Source organism: Ranitomeya variabilis, chromosome 5, assembly GCF_051348905.1.
Source record: "Ranitomeya variabilis isolate aRanVar5 chromosome 5, aRanVar5.hap1, whole genome shotgun sequence".
NCBI lineage: Eukaryota > Metazoa > Chordata > Amphibia > Anura > Dendrobatidae > Ranitomeya > Ranitomeya variabilis.
The window spans coordinates 410,642,754-410,669,651 of NC_135236.1; the positions used below are offsets into that span (position 1 = coordinate 410,642,754).

At 41.8% G+C, this 26,898-nt stretch overlaps 1 protein-coding gene across 1 annotated transcript in view; it reads right to left on the minus strand.

Annotated features, from left to right (window-relative positions):
* Nucleotides 1-627: 627 nt before the first annotated feature.
* LOC143776123 (uncharacterized) overlaps nt 628-26,898 on the minus strand; it is a 152,089-nt gene continuing 125,818 nt past the window's right edge. The window contains exons 14-19 of the mRNA XM_077265151.1: nt 12,548-12,643; nt 11,648-11,975; nt 11,036-11,152; nt 8,582-8,724; nt 5,035-5,110; nt 628-1,101 (exon numbers count right to left, since the gene is read on the minus strand). Coding sequence (XP_077121266.1) covers nt 5,035-5,110; nt 8,582-8,724; nt 11,036-11,152; nt 11,648-11,975; nt 12,548-12,643 — 760 coding nt within the window. The 3' untranslated portion in view covers nt 628-1,101. The remainder of the gene's footprint in view (nt 1,102-5,034; nt 5,111-8,581; nt 8,725-11,035; nt 11,153-11,647; nt 11,976-12,547; nt 12,644-26,898) is intronic.

Consider the following 26,898-nt stretch of genomic DNA (forward strand, 5'->3'; position numbering starts at 1 on the left):
TGATTTCACAGAAGTTTGAGTTACTTGGAGTTATATTCTGTTGTTTAAGTGTTCCCTTAATTTTTTTGAGCAGTGTAGTATGATGGCCCCGCAGCCCCATATATATAGTGTTATGGCACCCACTGCCTCATATATATACAATATATCACAGAAGTGAGCACACCCATCACAAAGATGACACTTTGATACAATGTAAAGTAGTCAGTGTACAGTTTGTATAACAGTGTAAATTTTATAAGTAAATTCTATATAGCAGTAATGCTAGTTAAATTCCATATATTCAATGTTTGCACACATCTGAGCTCTTACAGCGTGCTGCTGAATTCTTTTGTTTGAGTAGCGTTAGTGGTTTACATTAGCACTGTTTTTAATCTGCAAAAAAAGGATGAATGAAACGTGTGTTCATGTGAAAGAGGACCTTATTCTTTTTTCCTATGATGTCAGAGGTTCAGTGAGCGACTTCAACAGTAAAATATGGTAGCTCCCAGCACTTACATAGTCATTTCCTAATATCAAAACTGTCGGAAGCTAGACACAATCCTTATGTTATCAACTGGGTATAAAAAAGACAAGAAGGGGAAAACAAATGACAAAAGATTATTTTTATTTCTTTGACTTTTGCCATATGATAAAATGTACATCTAGGTACATAAAAAATACTGTGCTCTACCCCGGTGTCAATTTATAACATGATGTAAGGGTGTCGAAGTTAAGAAGTGATATATAATGTATTTCTTGCCGTAGTCATTGCTATTTAATCTGTATATACTATAGAAATGGCTGTATATACTGTAGTCTTGCAAAAATTCTGAATTTGCGCTGGCATAGTGATAATAGTCCTACCTATGTGTACAGGTCAGACAGTAGTAACAGCATGGATGTCTTGGTCTGAATGATGAACCGTGTTAGACTAATTATGTTAGGTACAAGATATGACAAGTAAATTGCAAACAATTTGTCCATTTACAAGTAGAAACCAATAGTTCATTGATATACTGTAAGCCACTAGTCAGAATGTAGCTGGTCATTTTTCAGGATCCTGAAGGATGGGTAGGCTCATCGTATCCTTCTCCACCATGTCTGCTGATTTAATGGAGCAACCTGTGGTGAGATGACAAAACAGAAGTTAAACTCGTGCCTCATGATTCAGTCAGTGATGACTGCACATTGCTCTCGTGAATATCCTTAGTGCTGCCACTTAAGCAATCTAAGACCTAGATGCTATAAATACTTGTTCCAATTAGGGATTCGCTGACACCACCAATGGTGATTGTCCTCATGGGAACTTAATGTTATGTGAATGGCCATCTTAAGTATTGACCATCATAAAAGTCTGCCCATATATAACTTTAGTTTTAATTCATTAAAGGGAATCTGTCACCAGGTTTTTGCTACCCCATCTGAGAGCAGCATAATGTAGAGACAGAGACCCCGATTTTAGCGATCTGTCACTTACTGAGCTGCTTGTTGAAGTTTTGATAAAATCCCTGTTTTATCTTCTGCAGATCTAGCAGTTCTCTGAATGCTGAGCTCTGTATAACCCCGCGCACATCACTGATATGCAAAGCTTTCAATCAGTGGTGGGGGCCTATAAATATGAAGGACTACACGGCAGCAGGTTTACTTGTCCTCCTGTTATAATCTCCTGCTAACAAAACTGTGATTTTATAAAAACTACACTAAGCAGCCGAGTAAGTAACACATCGCTGGAATCAAAGCCTCTATCGTTATATTATGCTGCTCTCAGATTAGGCTGGAAAAAATCTGGTGGAAGATTCACTGTTAATCTCCAATGATTTTCTCCTGTTGGTCATTTATCCTAATGATCAAAATGTGAGTAAATTAAATCTTTACTCTCAATATTGGAATATAAAAAGGGTCTTGGAATCATTGCACAATAGTATATACACTGATCAGTGTCATGTTCCAGTTATTACACATAGGAGTGTGTGTACAAGATAGATATGACTTTTAGGGCAAATTCAAAGGGTTTGGCAAATATATTGCATTAAAGGGAACCTGTCACCCCCAAAATCGTGGGTGAGGTAAGCCCACCGACATCAGGGGCTTATCTACAGCATTCTGTAATGCTGTAGATAAGCCGCTGATGTATCCTGGCATGAGAAAAAGAGGTTAGATTATACTCACTAAGGGGCGGTCCAGTCCGATAGGCGTCGCGGTCTGGGGCCTCCCACCTTCTTATGATGACGTCCTCTTCTTGTCTTCACGCTGCGGCTCTGGTGCAGGCTTACTTTGTCTGCTCTGTTGAGGGCAGAGCAAAGTACTGCAGTGCGCAGGCGCTGGGTCTCGCTGACCTTTCCTGATGCCTGCGCACTGCAGTACTTTGCTCTGCCCTCAACAGAGCAGACAAAGTACGCCTGCGCCGGAGCCGCAGCGTGAAGACCAGAAGAGGACGTCATCTTATGACGATGGGAGGCACCGGACCCGTAGCAGCAGCGGGACCGCCCCTGGGTGAGTATAATCTAACCTCTTTTTCTCATCTTTCAGGATACATCGGGGGCTTATCTACAGCATTACAGAATGCTGTAGATAAGCCCCTGATGCCGGTGGGCTTACCTCACGCCTGATTTTGGGGGTGACAGGTTCCCTTTAATCAAGTAGACGAATTAACAGAACTATAAACATAAGGCTTATTTTGTAACATGTAATGATATGGACAGGCTACTATTGTTTTGGGATTATACCTTTACTTATGGTATCTGTTAGCTGCAATTTGGATGTAGAGATTGAAAAGGTAGAAATGGTAATAAGCCACTTTTATCTTCTCTCTGGGAAGTCTGGCTGTGTCTGACAGAAGGCTCCCACAACCACAACGTCACAATCTTGTGCACGCTGCCTACACTGCACTGACATTTTTAATTGTCACCACAGAGTAATGTACGGACTGCGCCCAGACATTTATAGTCTATGGGCAGTTCAGAAGTAGTGAAATACTATATTCCCCAGTGTATGATAAAACTAACATATACTCACCTACCACTCATTGGTCACTAATGGCTGCTTTGCACTCACTTCCTTCGGATGAACCTCGTACATCAAAGGGAAGTGTGACAAATGCAGCCGATTATCAACCGCTGATTCGCTGCAGGGCTCACGAGGCATAATAATGCCACACAAGCTCTCGGGGACCCAACCCTGACATCGCTGAACCGGTGCTCTGCAGGAGGCGAGTATATGGTATTTTTATTTTACACAGGGGAATAAAGTATTTCAGAATGGGTTATCCTAGTAGTGGACCCTTTAAGTTGTCATCTTTCCTCTTAAAGGTATTTTAGTATTACTGTGCTCATCAGTACATTTTTTTCTGTTAAAGGGAAAGAGTAATCAGAAAAGGACCTATTGATTAAACCTGTTTTTAATGTTAAAGTTCTTTAATTTATGAAAAAAAAATTTTTTTTTAATTTTTCATATAATTATCTTTATTAAAAAATCAGAAAGCTTGCCATTTTCATACTGGACATTAAGTCTGATATTAGACTCATACCCCCTGTGTTTTTATATATGATGTTTTAGCCATCTCATTATCATCACAGATAGGATTAAAATAAAAGGTTGCATCTCTATATACATTAGATAACACAGGATCCAGCATTCACAATAGCCAATCTCACCTCCTCCCTCTCTTTTCACAATGACAATTGCCCAGACTAGGCCATGCTCAGATAAAGCTTCTATACACACAACTATGGTCTATTGCAGTTACTGTCCATGGGACTGCTGAAAAGAACATGACGAGTCCAATATTAGGCCTCGAGTCCAGTGTGAAATTTACAAGATGTTTTTTTTAAGTAATATACAGTGTGGGCCATTTATATGGATACACTTAAATAAAATGGGAATGGTTGGTGATATCAACTTCCTGTTTGTGGCACATTAGTATATGGGAGGGGAAAAACTTTTCACTCTTGACACATTGTTAGCAACACTGCAGAAGAAATGCTAGCACTAGCTCGAACCTGACACCCATAATGTGGTGGTGCACCATCTTGGGTGTCAGGTCCGAGCATTCCTACATGAACAGTTTCCTGGGAAGTGGATTGGTCATCGAGGGCCAGCTGAATGGCCACCAAGGTCTCACGATCTGACCCCCTTAGACTTTTATCTTTGGGGTCATCTAAAGGAAATTGTCTATGCTGTGAAGATACGAGATGTGCAGCATCTGAAACAACCGATACTGGAAGCCTGTGCTAAAATTTATTTTTGTGTCAAGAGTGGGAGAAGAGGGTTGCATTGACAATCCAACACAATGGGCAGCACTTTGAACACATTTTATAAGTGGTCATAAACTTGTAAATAACTCATGAAAGAATAAAGTTAAAACCAAGCAAAACATTGTTTTTCTTGTGAAATTCTCAATAAGTTTGTCACATGACCCTCTTCCCATTGAAAAAAATAAAGTTGGATCCAAAATGGCCGACTTCAAAATGGACACCGTGGTCACCACCCATCTTGAAAAGTTTTTCCCCTCCCATATACTAATGTGCCACAAACAGGAAGTTGATATCACCAGCCATTCCCATTTTATTTAGGTGTATCCATATAAATAGCCCACCCTGTAAATAGTGAAATGCAAAAGCTTATCTGCCTGGAGAACAAAAGGATCTGGTGTCATAATTCACACTGCCGATCCTTATCTCCCACAAAATAATGTGCAAGGGTAGAGTTGGATGGCTTCCAAAAACAGTTGAGGGTCCGATGTTCGAATTGGTGGGTTGGGTCAACTTTAATGTGCTTGGGGGCACTTTATTTTGCTCATTTGTCATTAAATAATGAGTTAATGTGCCATAATTTCCCATCCATTAATGTAATATTCTGTTAACCCAATTGAATTTACTCTTCAAAAACATATTGATGACTCTTGCTAATGCATTCTACTGATGTACAAAGGCTAAAATATGACATTTCTCTAACTGTCCGAATACTTCTGGCCATAACTGTGTGTGCATACATGTATATAATATACACAAAAGCTGTGGGCTGCTACCCAATATTGTCTACAATGATTTGTAATACCTAGGGGCAGACTTTCTCAATAGCCGTGGTTGTTCGAGGTATAGCTGAAGATGAATAGTCGACGTGTTCTTCGTAGCTTTAAGAACAAAATAAATGTGAAATCAGCATTACTAAATAGTTAAGTTAAATTTAGATAGAAATAAAAAACAACCAATATATAATGCAGTGAATTGATATAATCTGTAGGTTCTGTTCACATATTTGCGCCACTTTGTGTTTTTCTTTTCTGCAAAAACTGTGGTTTTACAACAACCGCAGAAAAAAAATGTTCCATGGCCTCAGTGGTTGAATACAGACTTATGGTTGTGCACATCTTTATTAACAGTGTTTTACTTGTAGAATTAGTTGAATGGATTTAGACTGGAGCATAATATAGTTAGTATTGGCAATGAACCTTAAAAAAGTGGAGGGAGGGTTGACATCTGTTTTGAGAGTTCAATTTTTCAGAGAACTTATCAAAATAACTTTGTTTCTTAGCACATTTAATATAACTAAGCATTAACCTTAATTTCTAATTGTTTATATCACAAGTGTATCATTCACAGAAATGCGAATTGACAAGTGTGCACAAGTACTGAGAAGGCTAAAAGCCTAACAAGTAGCAGGGCGAATAGTATTTGTATGTGATTCTTTACTAAGCAGCATGACAGCACTCATAGGGTTCATAAGTGCAGACGACACTGAACATCTGGTAGGACGCAACGTTCCAGGCTGCTGGACATTGGCGGAGTCCATATGTAACACAGAGATGTTTTACAAGCAGGGGAAATAATGAGCTCAGAATCCGGTCCAGGGATTCAGATTTCAGTCACTTCAGTTTGTAGATGATTGGACTTTGTGTAATGTGCTACCTGCTGTTTTCTGGTTTGAGTCACAGTGTGACCCTCCAGTGGACTTTAATAGATGCCTCCAGGTCAGGGTCCTACCTCTCTGATCTTTACACATCTATTAGAACGCCTCAAGCAACTAGCATGTATCAAAGCACAGGATATCTTACAGGACCATAATATAACTAGTAAAGAGCAAACAGGGTGATGTGCCCTTCTAAGTGGAATGACATTGTTTCATTGACATCTGATACATTTTCAAAATGTAACAAATGCAAATATACAAAATATGAATGCATGGACCCATTATTTCTATTGGCCAGCTATACAACGTGTCATGCAATTTGCCAGATAAATGATTTCATTTATTTTCATTACAGTACGATCTGTAATTCTGCCAAACAAAAAAAAAAGGGTTTTCACTCAAGTTATTAATGGGCTCCTGGCACAAAGTTTACCATCTTGGAATCAGTGGCTCTAGAAGATTCTGTATAGAGGCAAAGTGCTACTGCAACGTTTGCACTTTGGAAATACTGACAGCAATGTCGCTGTAAAAGAATATTTTTACAGCTAAGTTACAGTATAATGAACATTAGTTTCTCTGCTCAGGGAAGATAAAGTTGGCCATATACACTACTTGGCTATTGGCTAATCGTTTGGAAAACAGCCATCTCTGCCAACTCTCCTATATACAGGAGTCCTCGTTCATCCATGTTATTGTGGTTTCTATGAGAAAGCCATTGGCTGACACATCGGCCGGCAGCTAATCTCAGGGAGAACAATGCAACTTGAGGTCAGAAATCGGACATGCATAATCGACATCTCTTCCAACCAAAAGGTGGCCGACGACCCCATACACATTAGAAAATCAACTGGGTTCAACCAACTTAAGTTTTATGTGTATGGGGCCTGTAGTGATGTCACAATGCAGGAGCAGTGGCTAAAGTGAGCTTATCGTTTTGGAATTATAGTCACCTTGATATCATTTGCCACATACTTCAAAAATCTTAGTGACCCAACAAGGCAAATCTTTATTGGTCAACCACTACTACCCATTTGTACTGTATACCAGACCAATGCCCTTTCCCCATAACCTCCCTCTCCAAAATCACTGAAGGGGAGCTTAACTGTCTCCACTCCAAATCACACCTCACCACTTCTGCACTAGACCACATCCCATCCCACCTCCTCCCCAACCTCATCATCAGACTTATCCCATCTCTAACTCATCTCTTCAACCTATCAATTTCTTCTGGTACCTTCCCGTCTGCTTTCAAACATGCCACAATCACACCTATCCTTAAAAAGCCAACCCTCGACCCAATCGCCATGTCCAACTATCGCCCAATATCGCTGTTCCCATTCGCTTCCAAACTCCTGGAGCAGCACCTCCACTCTGAACTTTTCTCCCACCTCTCATCTAACTTGCTCTTTGACAATCTACAGTCTGGTTTCCATCCCCACCATTCCACTGAGACTGCCCTGACCAAAATTACTAATGACATACTTACAGCCAAAGCTAACCGTCAATACTCTATACTCCTCCTTCTATACCTGTCCTCTGTTTTCAACACAGTTGACCACTGCCTCCCATTACAAATCCTCTCTTCCTTTGACATCAAAGACCTCGCCCTATCCTGGATCTCTTCATACCTTTCCAACCGCACATTCAGTGTCTCCCACTCCCACACTACCTCCTCATCCCACCCTCTCTCCCTTGGAGTCTAGGACCCCTTCTCTTCTCAATCTATACACTTGGCCTGGGACAACTCATAAAGTATGGATTCCATGGATTTTAGTACCACCTTTACGCTCATGACACTCAGATCTACCACAGATGTCACCTCTCAGCTGTCCAGAATCCCGAAATTTCTATTAGTCATATCCTCCTTCTTCTCCTCTCGCTTCCTCAAAATCAATGTGGACAAATCTGAACTCATCTTTCCTCCATCTCACAGATCTCCCCTACCTGATCTATCTATCACAATAAATTACATCATGCTTTCCCTCATACCGGAAGTCCGCTGCCTCGGAGTAACCCTCGATTCTGTTCTGTCCTTCAAACCGCATATCCAAGCTCTTTCCACCTCCTGCCGCCTCCAGCTCAAAAATATATCTAGAATCCGTCTTTTCCTCAACCCTCAATCTACTAAATTTCTTGTTCATAACCTCATCATCTCCCGCCTCGACTACAGCCTCGGAACCTGTGGTCCAAATGCATCTGCAACTCTGGCCGTCCTATGATGCAGCTTGTGACTCATCTATATCATTGTCACCTGCTCTGGGCTGTGTGACAATCTCTCCAATCCCCTCAAAATTACATATCACAGGGAGAGGTCAGGAGGGGGAGTATTTAAAAACCACTACATCACACTAGGGGTCCAGGTCAATATTTTAAGGGGTTTACCAGCAAGAAATATTTATTACCAATCTGTTGGGTAGATGATAAATAATAAATCATAATAAATCAATAGGGGTTTGACTATTTGGACCCCACAATGATGAATAGTGGGTAAATTAGTTTTCACGGAGCATGCATGATGCCACTCCATATAATTCCAACAGCGTTATGGAATAGCAGTGACAAATCATGTAATAATTTTCCTTAAAATAAAAGTTAACAAACTTAGTATATGAACTAATATGGCATTGAAAATATTTAGCCACATGAAAAAAAAAATTTGCACAAATGTGATAACATGACAAAAAATTATAGCTACCTAAATTTGAAATCCTTAGGTAAATAGCAGCCGGTTTGGTAGTCGCTCCTAGTTTTTATGATCTGTTTCTGAAGGTCTGTAATTGATCGACTGTATCCATTAAAAATGTAGTTTGCAAACATCAGTTTGCCACATATATACATCTAGAAAACAAAATACAAAAAAAGTACAGTATAAGTGTGGCTGGAGTGCTTTTGGCACGAGAAAACACTTCTCAAGCCTCTGTCACTCCATCTCTATTACTCACCCAGCACTGCTCCTCCTAATTAGCTGACAGCTCCGTTGCTTGACGTTGGAGGAGTCGTCAAAAGGAGTTGTCAAACCAGAAGGAGGAAGCAGTGCGGGAAATAGAGCTGGAGTGACAGAGGCTTGAGAAGAGCTTCCAAGCGCCAAAAGCACTTCAGCTCCATTTGCATATAATTTTAAACACTCAGTAATGGAGGAACAGACTGGCCATTTATTGCTGGACTTGTATCTGGAAGAGCGACATGTGTCTATATTTTTTTTTTGGTGTGGAGGAGGAAGTGAAGGGGTGAAATCCTGCTGACAGATCCCCCATGTCTTTACAATAAATAAGCTGAGCATTGATCTCTCCATCAGAAGACCTCATTCACGTGGTGCAAAGGCCTTTTGTTTTGTGTCCATGGTAGGATTGGATCACATCCGAGGATATTGGAGAAGCCAGCTTTTTGGTGAAGGGTTTCAGTGCTTTCCTCCAGAGTCCATCTCCTGTTTTGGCACATAGCTTACAGTTCTCACATGGACACAGGACATCTTTCTCTCTACATATGGCGTCTGTACGGTGCTACGTTACAGCAGGGACTTGATTAGCAATATCTACATTCACACTGCAATGTTTGCTCATATTTGTAACAATCACTCATTGATTATATCATGGAATATGGCATGCATTAAGTCAGGGGCAGCACCTTACTAGTGTGGACTATTGATTAGGATGTAGTCATACAACTGCATTGGAAAACCACATCAAAACCTGAGCAAATTGGACATGAGTTTTTTGACTAAGTGTTCTTACACCTGCCCATGTAAATAAACCCCTACTGAAAAGAAAATAGTTTCCTAAATACAAGTTCCCAGGAGTGTATGTTTGGTCTGTGTGTGCAATGGATCGCCACGGACCAATGTTAGCACTCTGCGGGACCCATCCGCACACGAAGCCGCACACACAGGTGCCTAAGGTTCAGCCCATGTCTACACTGAGCAGAAAAGAGAATAATCCTTCCACACACTTCTAGCTACTATGTAATTAATTAATGGTGGAATATAACGACAAGTATCTGTAGGCTCCATTCCACGTGCCAGGGCTCCGACATCATAACTCAAGGGTTCATGGGTGATGTTTGATGCTACGTCCTCATGTGTACCGCCCTAGGACTAAACACAGTGGGACTGAAACACTAAATCCCATTCTTCTCTGCACAATGTTTTCAAGACTATTCCTGCTGGATCTCGGCCAAATATTAGGTCCTTGACTGAAGAATGCACTTAGCAATGTACGTGGAAATATGCTATGGCTGTGTATAAAGTCTATGTATATATACAATACTGATAGCTATAGTGTAATATAACAATTAGAGTTCATTGTAATGTCATTGATGACGCATTATGTAAAATTAACAGAGGTTTGGGAACTTACATTCTACATAGGGGAAAAACATTGTTAGGGTATGTGCACACGTTGCGGATTTCTTGTGGATCCGCATCGTTTTTTGAGGTGCAGAAACGCTGCAGATCCGCAAGTGATTTACAGTCCAATGTAAATCAATGGTAAAAAAAAAAATTCTGTCCTAGTGGTGTGGAAAAATCCATGCGGAAACGCTGCGGATTAAAAGAAGTAGCATGTTACTTCTTTTTTTGCGTATCTGCAGCATTTTTGTACCCATTCCATTATAGAAATCCGCAGGGGTAAAAAACGCAGCAAATCCGCAGCAAAATCGCACAAAATCGCGTCAAATCCGCACCTGCGTTTTCTGCCAAGAGAGGCAGAATCTGCACCAGAAATTCCTAAGCCTAATCCGCAACGTGTGCACATAGCCTAACAGGAACAATGGAAAGACATTGCAAGTGCATAAAGTGCATACAAGGAAAAATGAGTACACAGCTCCGCATGGTACAATAAAATGCTGTGAGCTGTGGCTGAGGAAGGATTGTGCTGCCACCCAGCGGACACTACGAGACCACATTATCTCATGTTCCATATACATGAGGTTATTATGTCCCAGCACAGGTCAGTGGTTGTCTGGATTATGCTGCATTGTACACAAACACACACTGGTGCTTGTAATACAATAATATAAATCTGTTTAAACGTGTCATAGGAGGCAACATGATAGTAAATTTGCCCTATAATACGGCCCTCCCCTCATTTTACACCCACATCTACAGTTCATGCATGAGCATATAGACCACGCTAAGAAATACATATGTTCTTACCAAGATCATTCCTGGCGCTACATTGTGGCGCTGACCCAGTAAAGGCTGTTTGTGACCTGTGACAATATTGCATGTGTTTATGTCATACTTTAATAGACGGAAGGAGTCCACCCGGCTCTGTAACAAAGACATTTAGTTACCAGTGTAGAAGCTATACAATCTGGACTCTAGAGGTGCGTCTACACTGCGCGATAAACAACCGCCGAAGGGCAAAGACATGAACAGGCTATACTTATTTCTCACCGCAAAATGCAAATACATTTATAGAATTCATACAATGTGATTTTCTGGATTTTATTTTTGATATTCTACCTCTCAATGTTAAAATTAACCTACCCATAAAATTATAGACTGTTCATGTCTTTGTCAGTGGGCAAACTTACAAAATCAGCAACGGATCAAATACTTATTTCCCCACTGTATATACCTGGATGGAGCCCTGGATAAGGGACAGATACCAGGGTGAGGGACATATATATCAGGATTGAGGGTGCATATATATATATATTATTTTCATGATAGGGGAGGGGGGTCCAAGTCTTGCACCAGGGTGCATCAGACTCCAGATATACCACAGATAATATACCATAAGTCACCATTTGAGTCACTTACCTGCAAACATGGCATACTTCTATAGCGGTTCTTCTTTTCATATAGCTTGTCTAACAAATCCTTCTTGTCAGTTTTCTCAGAGCCCAAGGATGACACCACACACACTACAATGATTTGCTCCAAGGACGACGTCTTACTTATCAGCTGGTCAAACTCCAGGTCTGTTACATAGGGAACCTGGTGACTGCTACATCTGCATATACTGCTGTCTTCACCCAACATCATTTTGTGTAAGACAACAGGGCAGGTATAGTGTGATGTGTGCCAAATCTTCTCCGGCCACGGTTCTAAAACAACCGGGGGGTTGGTAAGAGTTGCTGCATGGGCCCTATAGGAAAGGCAGGTGAGAATAAGGCAACATTCAGCTGAAGTCTAAAATAGAAGTTTAAATACACAATGTTAATGAGTTGACTAACCAAGAAAAAGGAATAATCTAAAATTATCCTCAGCACAGCCAATAAATATAATTACGGTAGGTAAAAAACCCTTGAGCCCTATGGGTGCTTTCATATTGTGTTCCGGCACCCGTTCAGAAAATGCTATTGGAACATATATGCCGGCGGGGGCATAGACTATAAAAGTTCCATCAGAGCGAGCGTGAGCTCTGATGGGCATCATTTTCGGGTGTATACCAACTGGAGCAGACACCCAGACACTGCCTACTACGTCTGACTGTCCACCTCCGGTAGGAGTACACGCTCGATAATAATGCACAGCAGACCGAACTTTTGATCTGCTGCCATTATAGTCTATGGCCCCGTTCAGACGTAAGCGCATCAGCTTGAGGGTCTTTACACGTGGATTCTTAGCCTTACATCATGCTATTGAATAAAAATGCATGTAATGTACAGTACATGGCAAAATAAAATTGTAACCTTATGGCAAACTGTGGTTCCTTACCCTGATTTATTAACACTTAATCCATTGACATTTTTGCTGAAGTTTGGATCAGCAGCAGCAGTTTGGTCCCTTCTTGTGCTTGATAAAGATGAAGGTCTAAATCAGACATCAAGAAAAAAATCAATACAGGACAGACAGAAAAATAGCCATCACTTTGTTTTTGGGTGGAAAGTCCAATATCTTAGCTAAATTGGCCATAACCTAACTTTATTGCTATAGGGAAAGATTAAAGGTGGTCTTCGAAAGCTGTGGTGTTGCCAGTTAAGATAATTTTTTTCCGACCTTGCATTTCTGTCACAAGAAAACCACAGCATTTTACTGTTGCAGAAAAGTAAATAATATTTCTAAAAAAAATATTAATAATAATTTCCTTGCAAATTTAAAGCAGTTTCAGATGTCAGCATGTCAATTCGCTCAGCATATTTCATCCATTCTAATGAATGGGAAAATGAAGGCATCAAAAAAGAGCTTTTTTATGCAGTTCTTTTCTGGCCAGATCTTACTTTAAAGTATATCGCTTTTTATTGTTCATCAGTGCCATTTTCCAGATTTTATACAGCATGCCATGAATATTTTTTCGAGTTTTTCATTTATATATACCGGTAACTTGTTTCTGATCCCTATAGATCATGAAATGTTTGCTGCATGATGTTATACATACATGAAAAAAGCGTATATGTCTGACTGTGAGTCATTTGTCAACCATAAGAGCCCATTTATTAAAAAAAAATAGAATTAGGGAGTATGTTTTTACTGGAAAGTGCAATGGGTAATTTTTCATTGGACATGGAAAACACTTTAAATGCGGTTGTCCTGGATTATACTTTTTAGGCTGGGATCACACACAGCGAGATACGGCCGAGTCTCGCAGGTGAAAACCCAGCTCTGGCACCGGCACTCCGGAGCGTGCAGCCGCATAGCAATACTTGGAGCTGCACGCTCCACTCTGGAGTGCCGGTGCCAGAGCTGGGTTTTCACCTGCGAGACTCGGCCGTATCTCGCAGTAGTGTGATCCCGGCCTTATACTGGTTTTGCAGTACAGTTCTTTTCACTCAAGTGGATTTCAGCTTCAATAACAACATGTCTCACAGACAAATTCTCCCTATTTCTAGAAAAAAAAAAAGCAGACACTTTTTTTAACCCTGAAAAACCTTTTTAACCCCTTCACCCCAAAGCCTGTTTTCACCTAAGTGACACGGCCAATTTTTACAATTCTGACCACTGTCACTTTATGAGGTCATAACTCTGAAACGCTTCAACGGATCCTGGTGATTCTGAGATTGTTTTCTCGTGACATATTGTACTTTATGATAGTGGTAAAACTTCTTCGATATGACTTGCATTTATTTGTGAAAAAAACAGAAATTTGTAGAAAATTATGAAAATTTAGCAATTTTCAAATTTTTCGTTTTTATGCCCTTAAATTAGAGAGTTATATCACATAATATAGTTAATAAACAACATTTCCCACATGTCTGCTTTACATCAGCACAATTTTGGAAACATAATTTTTTTTTGTTAGGGAGTTATAAGGGTTAAAAGTTGACCAGCGATTTCTCATTTTTGCAACAAAATTTGCAAAACCATTTTTTTTACGGACCACCTCACACTTGAAGTGACTTTGAGGGGTCTATATGACAGAGAATGTCCAAAAGTGACACCATTCTAAAAACTGCACCCCTCAAGGTACTCTAAACCACATTCAAAAAGTTTATTAACCCTTCAGGTGCTTCACAGGAATTTTTGGAATGTTTAAAAAAAATTGAACATTTAACTTTTTTTTCACAAAATTTTTACTTCAGATCCAATTTGTTTTATTTTACCAAGGGTAACAGGAGAAATTGGACCAAAAAAGTTGTACAATTTGTCCTGAGTACGCCGATACCCCACATGTTGGGGTAAACCATTGATTGGGCACATGGCAGAGCTCGGAAGGGAAGGAGCGCCATTTGACTTTTCAATGCAAAATTGGCTGGAATTGAGATCGGAACCCATGTCGTGTTTGGAGAGCCCCTGACGTGCCTAAACAGTGGAAACCCCCACAAGTGACACCATTTTGGAAAGTAGACCCTCTAAGAAACTAATCTAGATGTGTGGTGAGCACTTTGAACCTCCAAGTGCTTCACAGAAGTTTATAATGTAGAGCCGTAAAAAAAATTAATATTAATTTTCACAAAAAATGATCTTTTTGCCCCAAATTTTTTATTTTCCCAAGGGTAGCAGGATAAATTGGACCCCAAAAGTTGTTGTGCAATTTGTCCTGAGTACGCTGATACTTTATATATGGGGATAAACCACTGTTTGGGTGCATGGCAGAGCTCGGAAGGGAAGGAGCGCCATTTGACTGTTCAATGCAAAATTGGCTGGAATTGAGATCGGAACCCATGTCGTGTTTGGAGAGCCCCTGACGTGCCTAAACAGTGGAAACCCCCACAAGTGACACCATTTTGGAAAGTAGACCCTCTAAGGAACTAATCTAGATGTGTGGTGAGCACTTTGAACCTCCAAGTGCTTCACAGAAGTTTATAATGTAGAGCCGTAAAAAAAATTAATATTAATTTTCACAAAAAATGATCTTTTTGCCCCAAATTTTTTATTTTCCCAAGGGTAGCAGGATAAATTGGACCCCAAAAGTTGTTGTGCAATTTGTCCTGAGTACGCTGATACTTTATATATGGGGATAAACCACTGTTTGGGTGCATGGCAGAGATCGGAAGGGAAGGAGCGCCATTTGACTTTTCAATGCAAAATTGGCTGGAATTGAGATCGGAACCCATGTCGTGTTTGGAGAGCCCCTGACGTGCCTAAACAGTGGAAACCCCCACAAGTGACACCATTTTGGAAAGAAGACCCCCTAAGGAACTTATTTAGATGTGTGGTGAGCACTTTTAACCCCCAGTTGTTTCACTAAAGTTTAGAATGTAGCGCTGTGAAAATCAAAAAATCATTTTTTCTTTCCACAAAATGATGTTTTAGCCCGCAATTTTTTTTCCCCCAAGGGTAACAGGAGAAATTGGACCACAAAAGTTATTGTCCAATTTGTCCTGAGTACGCTGATACCCCATACATTGGGGGAACCACTGTTTGGGCGCACGGCAGAGCTCGGAAGGGAAGGAGCACCGTTTGAAATGCAGACTTAGATGGATTGGTCTGCAGGTGTCATGTTGCATTTGCAGAGCCCCTGATGTACCTAAACAGTAGAAACCCCCCACAAGTGACCCCATATTGGAAACTAAACCCCCCACGGAACTTATCTAGATGTGTTGTGAGAACTTTGAACCAACAAGTGTTTCACTACAGTTTATCACGCAGAGCCGTGAAAATAAAAAATATTTTTTTTTCCACGAAAATTATATTTTAGCCCCCACGTTTTTATTTTCCCAAGGGTAACAGGAGAAATTGGACAACAAAAGTTGTTGTCCAATTTGTCCTGAGTACGCTGATACCCCATATATGGGGGGGAACCACTGTTTGGGCGCACGGCAGAGCTCGGAAGGGAAGGAGCGCCATTTGAAATGCAGACTTAGATGGATTGGTCTGCAGGTGTCATGTTGCATTTGCAGAGCCCCTGATGTACCTAAACAGTAGAAACCCCCCACAAGTGACCCCATATTGGAAACTAGACCCCCCACGGAACTTATCTAGATGTGTTGTGAGAACTTTGAACCCCCAAGTGCTTCACTACAGTTTATAACGCAGAGCCGCGAAAATAAAAAATATATTTTTTTCCACGAAAATTATATTTTAGCCCCCATGGTTTATTTTCCCAAGGGTAAGGCTGGTTTCACACTTGCGTTTTTATCTGCATGCATTTTTTTAAAAAACGCATGTGTGAAAAAACGCATGTAATCGCGGTAAAACGCATGCGTTTTTTTAGACGCATGCGTTTTTATAGAAAAACACAAGAAAACAAGAAAAAAAACCTAACCCTACCCCTAACCTGAAATACGTGGCACTGAAATACGTGGCACTGAAATACGTTTATATACGTATATACGTATATAAGTGCCACGATATTTCAGTGGCCACGTATATAAGTGCCACGTATATAAGTGCCACGTATATAAGTGCCACGTATATAAGTGCCACGTATTTCATGTACATGCCACGATATTTAAGTGCCACGTATATAAGTGCCACGTATTTAAGTGCCACGTATTTAAGTGCCACGTATTTAAGTGCCACGTATTTAAGTGCCACGTATTTCACGTAAATGCCACGATATTTCAGTGCCACGTATTTCACTGAAATATCATGGCACTTAAATACGTGGCACTGAAATATCGTGGCACTGAAATATCGTGGCACTGAAATATCGTGGCACTGAAATACGTGGCACTGAAATACGTGGCACTATGACTGTCAGAAAATGTTCATTAAACGGTTAGGGATGAGTTTAGGGGTAGGGTTAGGGTTTGGATCCCTTTATCACCTTGATGGTGGTGGGTGACTTTTCAGTGTGTGTTCTGGTTTTTTTCTATAAAAACGCATGCGTTTTTAACGCAAACAAACGCGTTGAGATCGGACGCCATGTCGCGTTTGGAGAGCCCCTGATGTGCCTAAACAGTGAAAACTCCCCAATTCTAACTGAAACCCTAACCCCAACCCCAACCCTAGCCCTAACCCTAGTCCTAACCCTAGCGCTACTTTCACACTAGCGTTTTTTTGCATACGTCGCAATGCGTCGTTTTGGCGAAAAAACGCATCCTGCAGCGTTTTTTCCCCATAGACTAACATTAGCGACGTATTGACACACGTCGCAAGCGTCGTGCGACGGTTGCGTCGTGTTGTGGCGGACCGTCAGCAGCAAAAAACGTTACATGTAACTTTTTTTGTGCTGACGGTCCACCATTTCCGACCGCGCATGCGCGGCTGGAACTCCGCCCCCACCTCCCCGCACCTCACAATGGGGCAGCGGATGCGTGGAAAAACAGCATCCGCTGCCCCCGTTGTGCGGCGCTTGCACAGTATGCGTCGGTATGTCGGGCCGACGCTAGTGTGAAAGTAGCCTAACGGGAAAATGGAAATAAATATATTTTTTAAAATTTTATTATTTTTCCTAACTAAGGGGGTGATGAAGGGGGATTTGATTTGACTTATATAGCGTTTTTTGGGCGGATTTTTATGGTTGGCAGCCGTCACACACTAAAAGACGCTTTTTATTGCAAAAAATAGTTTTTGCATCACCACATTTTGAGAGCTATAATTTTTCCATATTTTGGCCCACAGAGTCATGTGAGATCTTGTTTTTTGCGGGACGAGTTGACGTTTTTGCTGGTACCATTTTCGGGTACATGACATTTTTTGATCGCTTTTTATTCCGATTTTTGGGAGGCGGAATGAACAAAAACCAGCAATTCCTGAAATTCTTTTAGGGGGTGCGTTTATACCGTTCCGCGTTTGGTAAAAAGGATAAAGCAGTTTTATTCTTCGGGTCAGTACGATTACAGCGATACCTCATTTATGTAATTTTTTTATGTTTTGGCGCTTTTACACAATAAAAACTATTTTATATAAAAAAATAATTGTTTTTGCATCGCTTTATTCTGAGAGCTATAACTTTTTTATTTTTCTGCTGATGATGCTGTATGGCGGCTTTTTTTTTGCGGGACAAGATGACGTTTTCAGCGGTACCATGGTTATTTATATCCGTCTTTTTGATCGCGTGTTATTCCACTTTTTGTTTGGCGGTATGAGAATAAAGCGTTGTTTTTTGCCTCGTTTTTTTTTTTTTTTTTTTACGGTGTTCACTGAAGGGGTTAACTAGTGATATAGTTTTATAGGTGGGGTCGTTACGGACGCGGCGATACTAAATATGTGTACTTTTATTGTGTGGTGTTTTTTTTATTTAGATAAAGAAATGTATTTATGGGAATATATATTTTTTTTTTTCTTTATTTAGGAATTTTTTTTTATTTTTTTTTACACATGTGGAAAAAATTTTTTTTTACTTTTTTACTTTGTCCCAGGAGGGGACATCACAGATCGGTGATCAGACAGTGTGCACAGCACTCTGTCTGATCACCGATGTGACAGGCACGTTCCACAGGCTTGCCGGCGCCTGCTATGAGGATTCTCAGCAGACGCCGGCAAGCAGGGTCATCTCATGACCCGGAAGGAGTCCCGCGGCCATCTTGGATCCGGGGACTCCTTCCAGGTCACCGGAGCAGCGCGATCTCATCGCGCTGCTCCGGTGGGAGAGCGCAGGGAGCCCCCGTCCCTGCGCGATCCCCCTCTATGCCGCTGTCACTATTGACAGCGGCATCAGAGGGGTTAAATGCCCGCGATCGGCGACAGCGCCGATCGTGGGCATTGCTGCGGGGTGTCAGCTGTCATATACAGCTGACACCCGCACCCGATCACCGCGGCGCTCAGCGGGCGACCGCGGTGATCGGGGCGCCGTACTAGTACTGCGGCTGGCACTAATGCAGTGCCGGCAGCGCCGTACTAGTACGGCGCATGGCACGAAGGGGTTAAAAGGTATGTGCCCATGTTATGTATTTGGTGCAAACATTTCTGCATCTCTTGACAGGAAAAACCGCAACCGTAAAATAGATGCGTTTTTGCCACTTTTTTTTACATGCGTTTTTGGTGCAGATTTTTCCCCACTCATTTAGCTACGTCCCCACAACGAGCTTTAGGTGGTTTTTGACACTGCGTATTTTTGAAAAAAATGCAAGTAACCTATCTTACTTAAAGGGAACCTGTCACCTGAATTTGGCGGGACCAGTTTTGGGTCATATGGGCGGGGTTTTCGGGTGTTTGATTCACCCTTTCCTTACCCGCTGGCTGCATGCTGGGCACAATATTGGATTGAGGTTCATTCTCTGTCCTCCAGAGTACATGCCTGCACAAGGCAATATTGCCTTGCGCTGGCGTGCACTCCGGAGGACAGAGAATGAACTTCAATCCAATATTGCGGCCAGCATGCAGCCAGCGGGTAAGGAAAGGGTGAATCAAACACCCGAAAACCCCGCCCATATGACCCAAAACTGGTCCCGCCAAATTCAGGTGACAGATTCCCTTTAATGGGTGCAGAAATGCGGCAGAAAATCTTCAACATCAAATACTCAGCAAAAAGCTCATTGTGGAAAATTAGTAAAATCTGCAGCAAAAACAGTGAAACAATTGATATGCTGCAAATTTAAATCTGGTCCAAATCTGCAAGTCAAAAATAAACAATGTGTGCATGAGACTTCAGGATTCTCATTCACTTTGCTGGCATGAGGTTTTATGACAAATCTGTGCAGAAAAAAGTGCAACAAATCTGCAGCATGTGCACAGACCCATAATGGGTAGGATCCAATGTATGAAATATTGAGGTTGGGTCTGCTAGCAATAAAATACTGGAGACTTCCAATGGTAGCTGTTCAGAAAAATATTTTATTCTGGATAAAGTAAAGTTATTTTACCCCACAACTATCACTATTTTATTAACAGCGCACCCATCCTCAATTGTTTTTAACTTTAGATCAAACTCGTATCCCCAAAAGCTACTACCGTTGATGTTTGTAGGCTTACACTAGACATAATCCAAACATTCAATATGGCTGTGCCTACAGTGGGTACGGAAAATATTCAGACCCCTTTACATTTTTCACTCTTTGTTTCATTTTTCTCATTAATGTACACTCTGCACCCCATCCTGACTGAAAAAAACAGAAATGTAGAATTTTTTGCAAATTTATAAAAAAAAAACAAACTGAAATATCACATGGTCATAAGTATTCAGACCCTTTGCTCAGACACTCACATTTAAGTCACATGCTGTCCATTTCCTTGTGATCCTCCTTGAGATGGTTCTACTCCTTCATTGGAGTCCAGCTGTGTTTAATTAAACTGATAGGACTTGATTTGGAAAGGCACACACCTGTCTATATAAGACTTCACAGCTCACAGTGCATGTCAGACCAAATGAGAATCATGAGATCAAAGGAACTGGTCAAGGAGCTCAGAGACAGAATTGTGGCAAGGCACAGATCTGGCCAAGGTTACAACAGAATTTCTGCAGTACTCAAGGTTCCTAAGAGCACAGTGGCCTCCATAATACTTAAATGGAAGAAGTTTGGGACCACCAGAAGTCTTCCTAGACTTGACCGTCCAGCCAAACTAAGTAATCGTGGGAGAAGATCCTTGGTGAAAGAGGTAAAGAAGAACCCCAGGATCACTGTGGCTGAGCTCCAGAGATGCAGTAGGGAGATAGAAGAAAGTTCCACAAAGTCAAATATCACTGCAGGCCTCCATCAGTCAGACCATTATGGCAGAGTGGCTTGACCGAAGCCTCGCTTCAGTGCAAGACTTATGAAAGCCCGCATAAAGTTTGCTAAAAAAACACAAGAAGGACTCCCAGACTATGAGAAATAATATTCTCTGGTCTGATGAGATGAAAAAAGACCATTTTGGTGATAATTCTAAGTGGTATTTGTGGAGAAAACCAGGCACTGCTCATCACTTGCCCAATACAATCCCAACAGTGAAACATGTTGGGGGCAGCATCATGCTACGAGTATGTTTTTCAGCTGCAGGGACAGGACAACTAGCTGTCATTGAAGGAATCATGAATGCGGCCAAGTACAGAGATATCCTGGATGAAAAAGACTTCCAGAGTGCTCTTGACCTCAGACTTGGCAGAAAGTTCACCTTCAAAACAAGACAATGACCCTAAGCACACAGCTAAAATAACAAAGGAGTGGCTTCAGAACAACTCTGTGACCATTCTTGACTGGCCCAGCCAGAGCCCTGACCTAAACCCAATTGAGCATTTCTGGAGAGACCTGAAAATGGCTGTCCACCAACGTTCACCATCCAACCTGACGGAATTGGAAAGGATCTGCAAGGAAGAATGGCAGAGGATCCCTAAATCCAGGTGTGAAAAACTTATTGCATCATTCCCAAGAAGACTCATGGCTATACTAGCTCAAAAGGGTGCTTTTGCTCAGTACTGTGCAAAGGGTCTGAATACTTATGACCATGTGATATTTCAGTTTTTCTTTTTCTTTAAATTTGCAAAAATTTCTACATTTTCAGATTTTTTTTAGTCAAGATGGGGTGCAAAGTCTAAATTAACCCCTTTCTGACATCGGACATACTATCCCGTCGAGGTGGGGTGGGCCCGTATGACCACCGACGGGATAGTACGTCCAGCGCGATCGGCCGCATTCACGGAGGGAGTGCGGCCGGGTGTCAGCTGACTATCGCAGCTGACATCTGGCACTATCTGCCAGGAGCGGTCACGGACTGCCCCCGGCACATTAACCCCCGGCACACTGCAACCAAACATGATCGCAGTGTTCCGGCGGTATAGGGAAGCATCACGCAGGGAGGGGGCTCCCTGCGGGCTTCCCGGAGACCCCCGGAGCAACGCGATGTGATCGCGTTGCTGTGAGGGTCTCTTACCTCCTCCTCCCTGCAGCTGGCCCGGATCCAAGATGGCCACGGCATCCGGGTCCTGCAGGGAGATGGCTTCACTGCACCTGCTCAGAGCAGGCGCCGGGAAGCCTCCAGGAGCTGTGCACGTCAGATCGCCGATCTGACACAGTGCACAGCAAAGTGTCAGATCGGCGATCTTACACTATAACATCATGCCCCCGACCCCCCCCCCCCCCCCCCCCCCCCGGGGAAATGTTATGGTGTAAAAAAAAAAAAATCACATGTGTAAAAAAAAAAAGAAATTCCCCAAGAAAAATGCAAAAAAAAAATATATATATTGTTCCTATTAATACATTTCATTATCTAAATTTTAAAAAAAACAATAAAAGTACACATATTTAGTATTGCCGCGACGGCAGCGACCCGACCTATAAAACTGTCCCACTAGTTAACCCCTTCAGTGAACACCGTCAAAAAAAAAAAAAAAAGAGGCAAAAAACGCTTTATTATCATACCGCCAAATAAAAAGTGGAATAACACGCAATCAAAAAGACGGATATAAATAACCATGGTACTGCTGAAAACGTCATCTTCTCCCGCAAACAACGAGCCGCCATACAGCATCATCAAAGAAAAAATAAAAAAAAGTTATAGTCCTCAGAATAAAGCTGTGCAAAAATAATAAATTTTTCTATAAAATAGTTTTTATCGTATAAAAGCGCCAAAACATAAAAAAATGATATAAATGAGGTATCGCTGTAATCGTACTGACCCGAAGAATAAAACTGCTTTATCCATTTTTCCAAACGCGGAACGGTATAAACGCCTCCCCCCAAAAAAATTCATGAATAGCTGGTTTTTGGTCATTTTGCCTCACAAAAATCGGAATAAAAAGCGATCAAAAAATGTCACGTGCCCGAAAATGTTACAAATAAAAACTCGTCCCGCAAAACACAAGACCTCACATGACTCTGTGGGCCAAAATATGGAAAAATTATAGCTCTCAAAATGTGGTAACGCAAAAAATATTTTTTGCAATAAAAAGCGTCTTTCAGTGTGTGACGGCTGCCGATCATAAAAATCTGCTAAAAAACCCGCTATAAAAGTAAATCAAACCCCCCTTCATCACCCCCTTAGCGAAAAATTAAAAAATTTAAAAAATGTATTTATTTCCATTTTCCCATTAGGGTTAGGGTTAGGGATAGGGTTAGGGCTAGGGTTAGCGTTAGGGCTAGGGTTAGGGCTAGGGTTAGGGCTAGGGTTAGGGCTAGGGTTAAGGCTAGGGTTAAGGCTACAGTTAGGGTTGGGGCTAAAGTTAGGGTTAGGGTTTGGATTACATTTACGGTTGGGATTAGGGTTGGGATTAGAGTTAGGGGTGTGTCAGGGTTAGGGGTGTGGTTAGGGTTACCTTTGAGATTAGGGTTAGGGATGTGTTTGGATTAGGGTTTCAGTTATAATTGGGGTTTTTTCACTGTTTAGGCACATCAGGGGCTCTCCAAACGCGACATGGCGTCCGATCTCAATTCCAGCCAATTCTGCGTTGAAAAAGTAAAACAGTGCTCCTTCCCTTCCGAGCTCTCCCGTGCGCCCAAACAGGGGTTTACCCCAACATATGGGGTATCAGCATACTCAGGACAAATTGGACAACAACTTTTGGGGTCTAATTTCAACTGTTACCCTTGGAAAAATACAAAACTGGGGGCTAAAAAATAATTTTTGTGGGAAAAAAAAGGATTTTTTATTTTCACGGCTCTGCGTTATAAACTGTAGTGAAATACTTGGGGGTTCAAAGTTCTCACAACACATCTAGATAAGTTCCTTGGGGGGTCTAGTTTCCAATATGGGGTTACTTGTGGGGGGTTTCTACTGTTTAGGTAAATTAGGGGCTCTGCAAACGCAATGTGACGCCTGCAGACCAATCCATCTAAGTCTGCATTCCAAATGACGCTCCTTCTCTTCCGAGCTCTGCCATGCGCTCAAACGGTGGTTCTCCCCCACATATGGGGTATCAGCGTACTCAGGACAAATTGGACAACAACTTTTGGGGTCTAATTTCAACTGTTACCCTTGTGAAAATACAAAACTGGGGGCTAAAAATAATTTTTGTGGAAAAAAAAGGATTTTTTATTTTCATGGCTCTGCGTTATAAACTGTAGTGAAATACTTGGGGGTTCAAAGTTCTCACAACACATCTAGATAAGTTCCTTGGGGGGTCTAGTTTCCAATATGGGGTCACTTGTGGGGGGTTTCTACTGTTTAGGTACATTAGGGGCTCTGCAAACGCAATGTGACGCCTGCAGACCAATCCATCTAAGTCTGCATTCCAAATGACGCTCCTTCCCTTCCGAGCTCTGCCATGCGCTCAAACGGTGGTTCTCCCCCACATATGGGGTATCAGCGTACTCAGGACAAATTGGACAACAACTTTTGGGGTCTAATTTCAACTGTTACCATTGTGAAAATACAAAACTGGGGGCTAAAAAATAATTTTTGTGGAAACAATAATAATTTGTATTTTAACGGCTCTGCGTTATGAACTGTAGTGAAACACTTTGGGGTTCAAAGCTCTCACAACACATCTAGATGAGTTTCTTTGGGGGTCTACTTTCCAAAATGGTGTCACTTGTGGGGGGTTTCAATGTTTAGGCACATCAGTGGCTCTCCAAACGCAACATGGCGTCCTGTTGTGAATTAGACTTTTTTGGCTCCCTCTAGTGGTTACTAGTGATATGACTCTGGGATTTCCTTCTCTCTGTCTGCACCCAGCTGGGTCGTTACTTCAGGGGTGTTGCTATATAAACCTCCTGGAACCTTAGTCCAGTGCCTGGCATCGGTGTTATCAGACACATTCTGTTTGCTCCTGTTTGCTGGTCCTGGTTCGTGTTAAATTAAGCTAAGTCTTGCTTCTTTGTTTTTTGGGTTATTTGTTTGCTATCATTTTTGTCCAGCTTGTACTAAATGTGATTCCTGACCTTGCTGGAAGCTCTAGGGGGCTGGTGTTCTCCCCCCGGGCCGTTAGACGGTTCGGGGGTTCTTGAATTTCCAGTGTGGATATTTTTGATAGGATTTTTTGCTGACCATATAAGTTATCTTTCTATATTCTGCTATTAGCTAGTGGGCCTCTCTTTGCTAAATTCCTAGCTCATTCTTATGTTTGTCTTTTCCTCTTACCTCACCGTTATTATTTGTGGGGGGCTTCTATCCAACTTTTTGGGGTATTTCCTCTGGAGGCAAGAAAGGTCTTTCTTTTCCCTTCTAGGGGTAGTTAGCTCTCCGGCTGGCGCGAGACGTCTAGGATCAACGTAGGAACGTTCCCCGGCTGCTGGTATTTGTGGTGCTAGGATTAGTTATATGGTCAGCCCAGTTACCACTGCCCTATGAGCTGTTTTCTGTATTTACTGACTTAGCATTATTCCTGAGACCCTCTGCCATTGGGGTCATAACAGTATGCCAGGCCAATATTGAATGTTTAAAGCATTGCAGAAGTGGGATAATAAGAAAGGAAATTCTGAGTTGTTTTTTTTTCCTTCCTTCTCTTCCTCCCCTTTACCTTTGAGTGGCGTGTGCTTGCTGCAGACATGAATGTGCAGACCTTGATTACAAGTGTTGACCAGCTGGCAGCTCGTGTGCAGGGTATACAAGATTTTGTTACCAGTAGTCCTATGTCTGAACCTAAAATACCTATTCCGGAATTGTTTTCTGGAGATCGATTTAGGTTTAGGAATTTCAAGAATAATTGTAAATTGTTTCTTTCTCTGAGACCCCGTTCATCTGGAGATTCTGCTCAGCAAGTTAAAATTGTTATTTCTTTTTTACGGGGCGACCCTCAGGATTGGGCTTTCTCGCTAGCGCCAGGAGATCCGGCATTGGCGAATATTGATGCGTTTTTTCTGGCGCTCGGATTGCTTTACGAGGAACCCAATCTTGAAATTCAGGCAGAAAAAGCCTTGCTGGCTATTTCTCAGGGTCAGGATGAAGCTGAAGTGTATTGCCAAAAATTTCGGAAATAGTCCGTGCTTACTCAGTGGAATGAGTGTGCTCTGGCCGCAAATTTCAGAAATGGCCATTCTGAAGCCATTAAGAATGTGATGGTGGGTTTCCCCATTCCTACAAGTCTGAATGATTCTATGGCGCTTGCTATTCAAATTGACCAGCGTTTGCGGGAGCGCAAAACCGCTAATCCTCTGGTGGTGTTGTCTGAACAAACACCTGATTTAATGCAATGTGATAGAATTCAGACTAGAAATGAACGGAAAAATCATAGACGTCAGAATGGGTTGTGTTTTTACTGTGGTGATTCTACACATGTTATATCAGCATGCTCTAAACGCCTAACAAGGGTTGTTAGTCCTGTCGCCATTGGTAATTTGCAACCTAAATTTATTTTGTCTGTGACTTTAATTTGCTCTTTGTCTTCTTACCCTGTTATGGCGTTTGTGGATTCAGGTGCCGCCCTGAGTCTTATGGATCTGTCATTTGCCAAGCGCTGTGGTTTTGTTCTTGAACCGTTAGTAAATCCTATTCCTCTTAGAGGTATTGATGCTACGCCATTGGCGGAAAGTAAACCGCAGTTTTGGACGCAGGTGACCATGTGCATGACTCCTGAACATCGGGAGGTGATTCGTTTTCTTGTTCTGCATAAAATGCATGATTTGGTCGTTTTGGGTCTGCCATGGTTACAGACCCACAATCCAGTCCTGGATTGGAAGGCTATGTCTGTGTCAAGTTGGGGCTGTCAGGGAATTCATGCTGATTCCCCGCCGGTGTCTATTGCTTTCTCTACTCCTTCGGAAGTTCCTGAGTATTTGTCTGATTATCAGGATGTATTCAGTGAGTCCAGATCCAGTGCTCTGCCTCCTCATAGGGACTGTGACTGCGCCATAGATTTGATTCCAGGTAGTAAATTTCCTAAGGGAAGATTATTTAATCTGTCAGTACCTGAGCATGCCGCAATGCGTTCATATATCAAGGAGTCTCTGGAG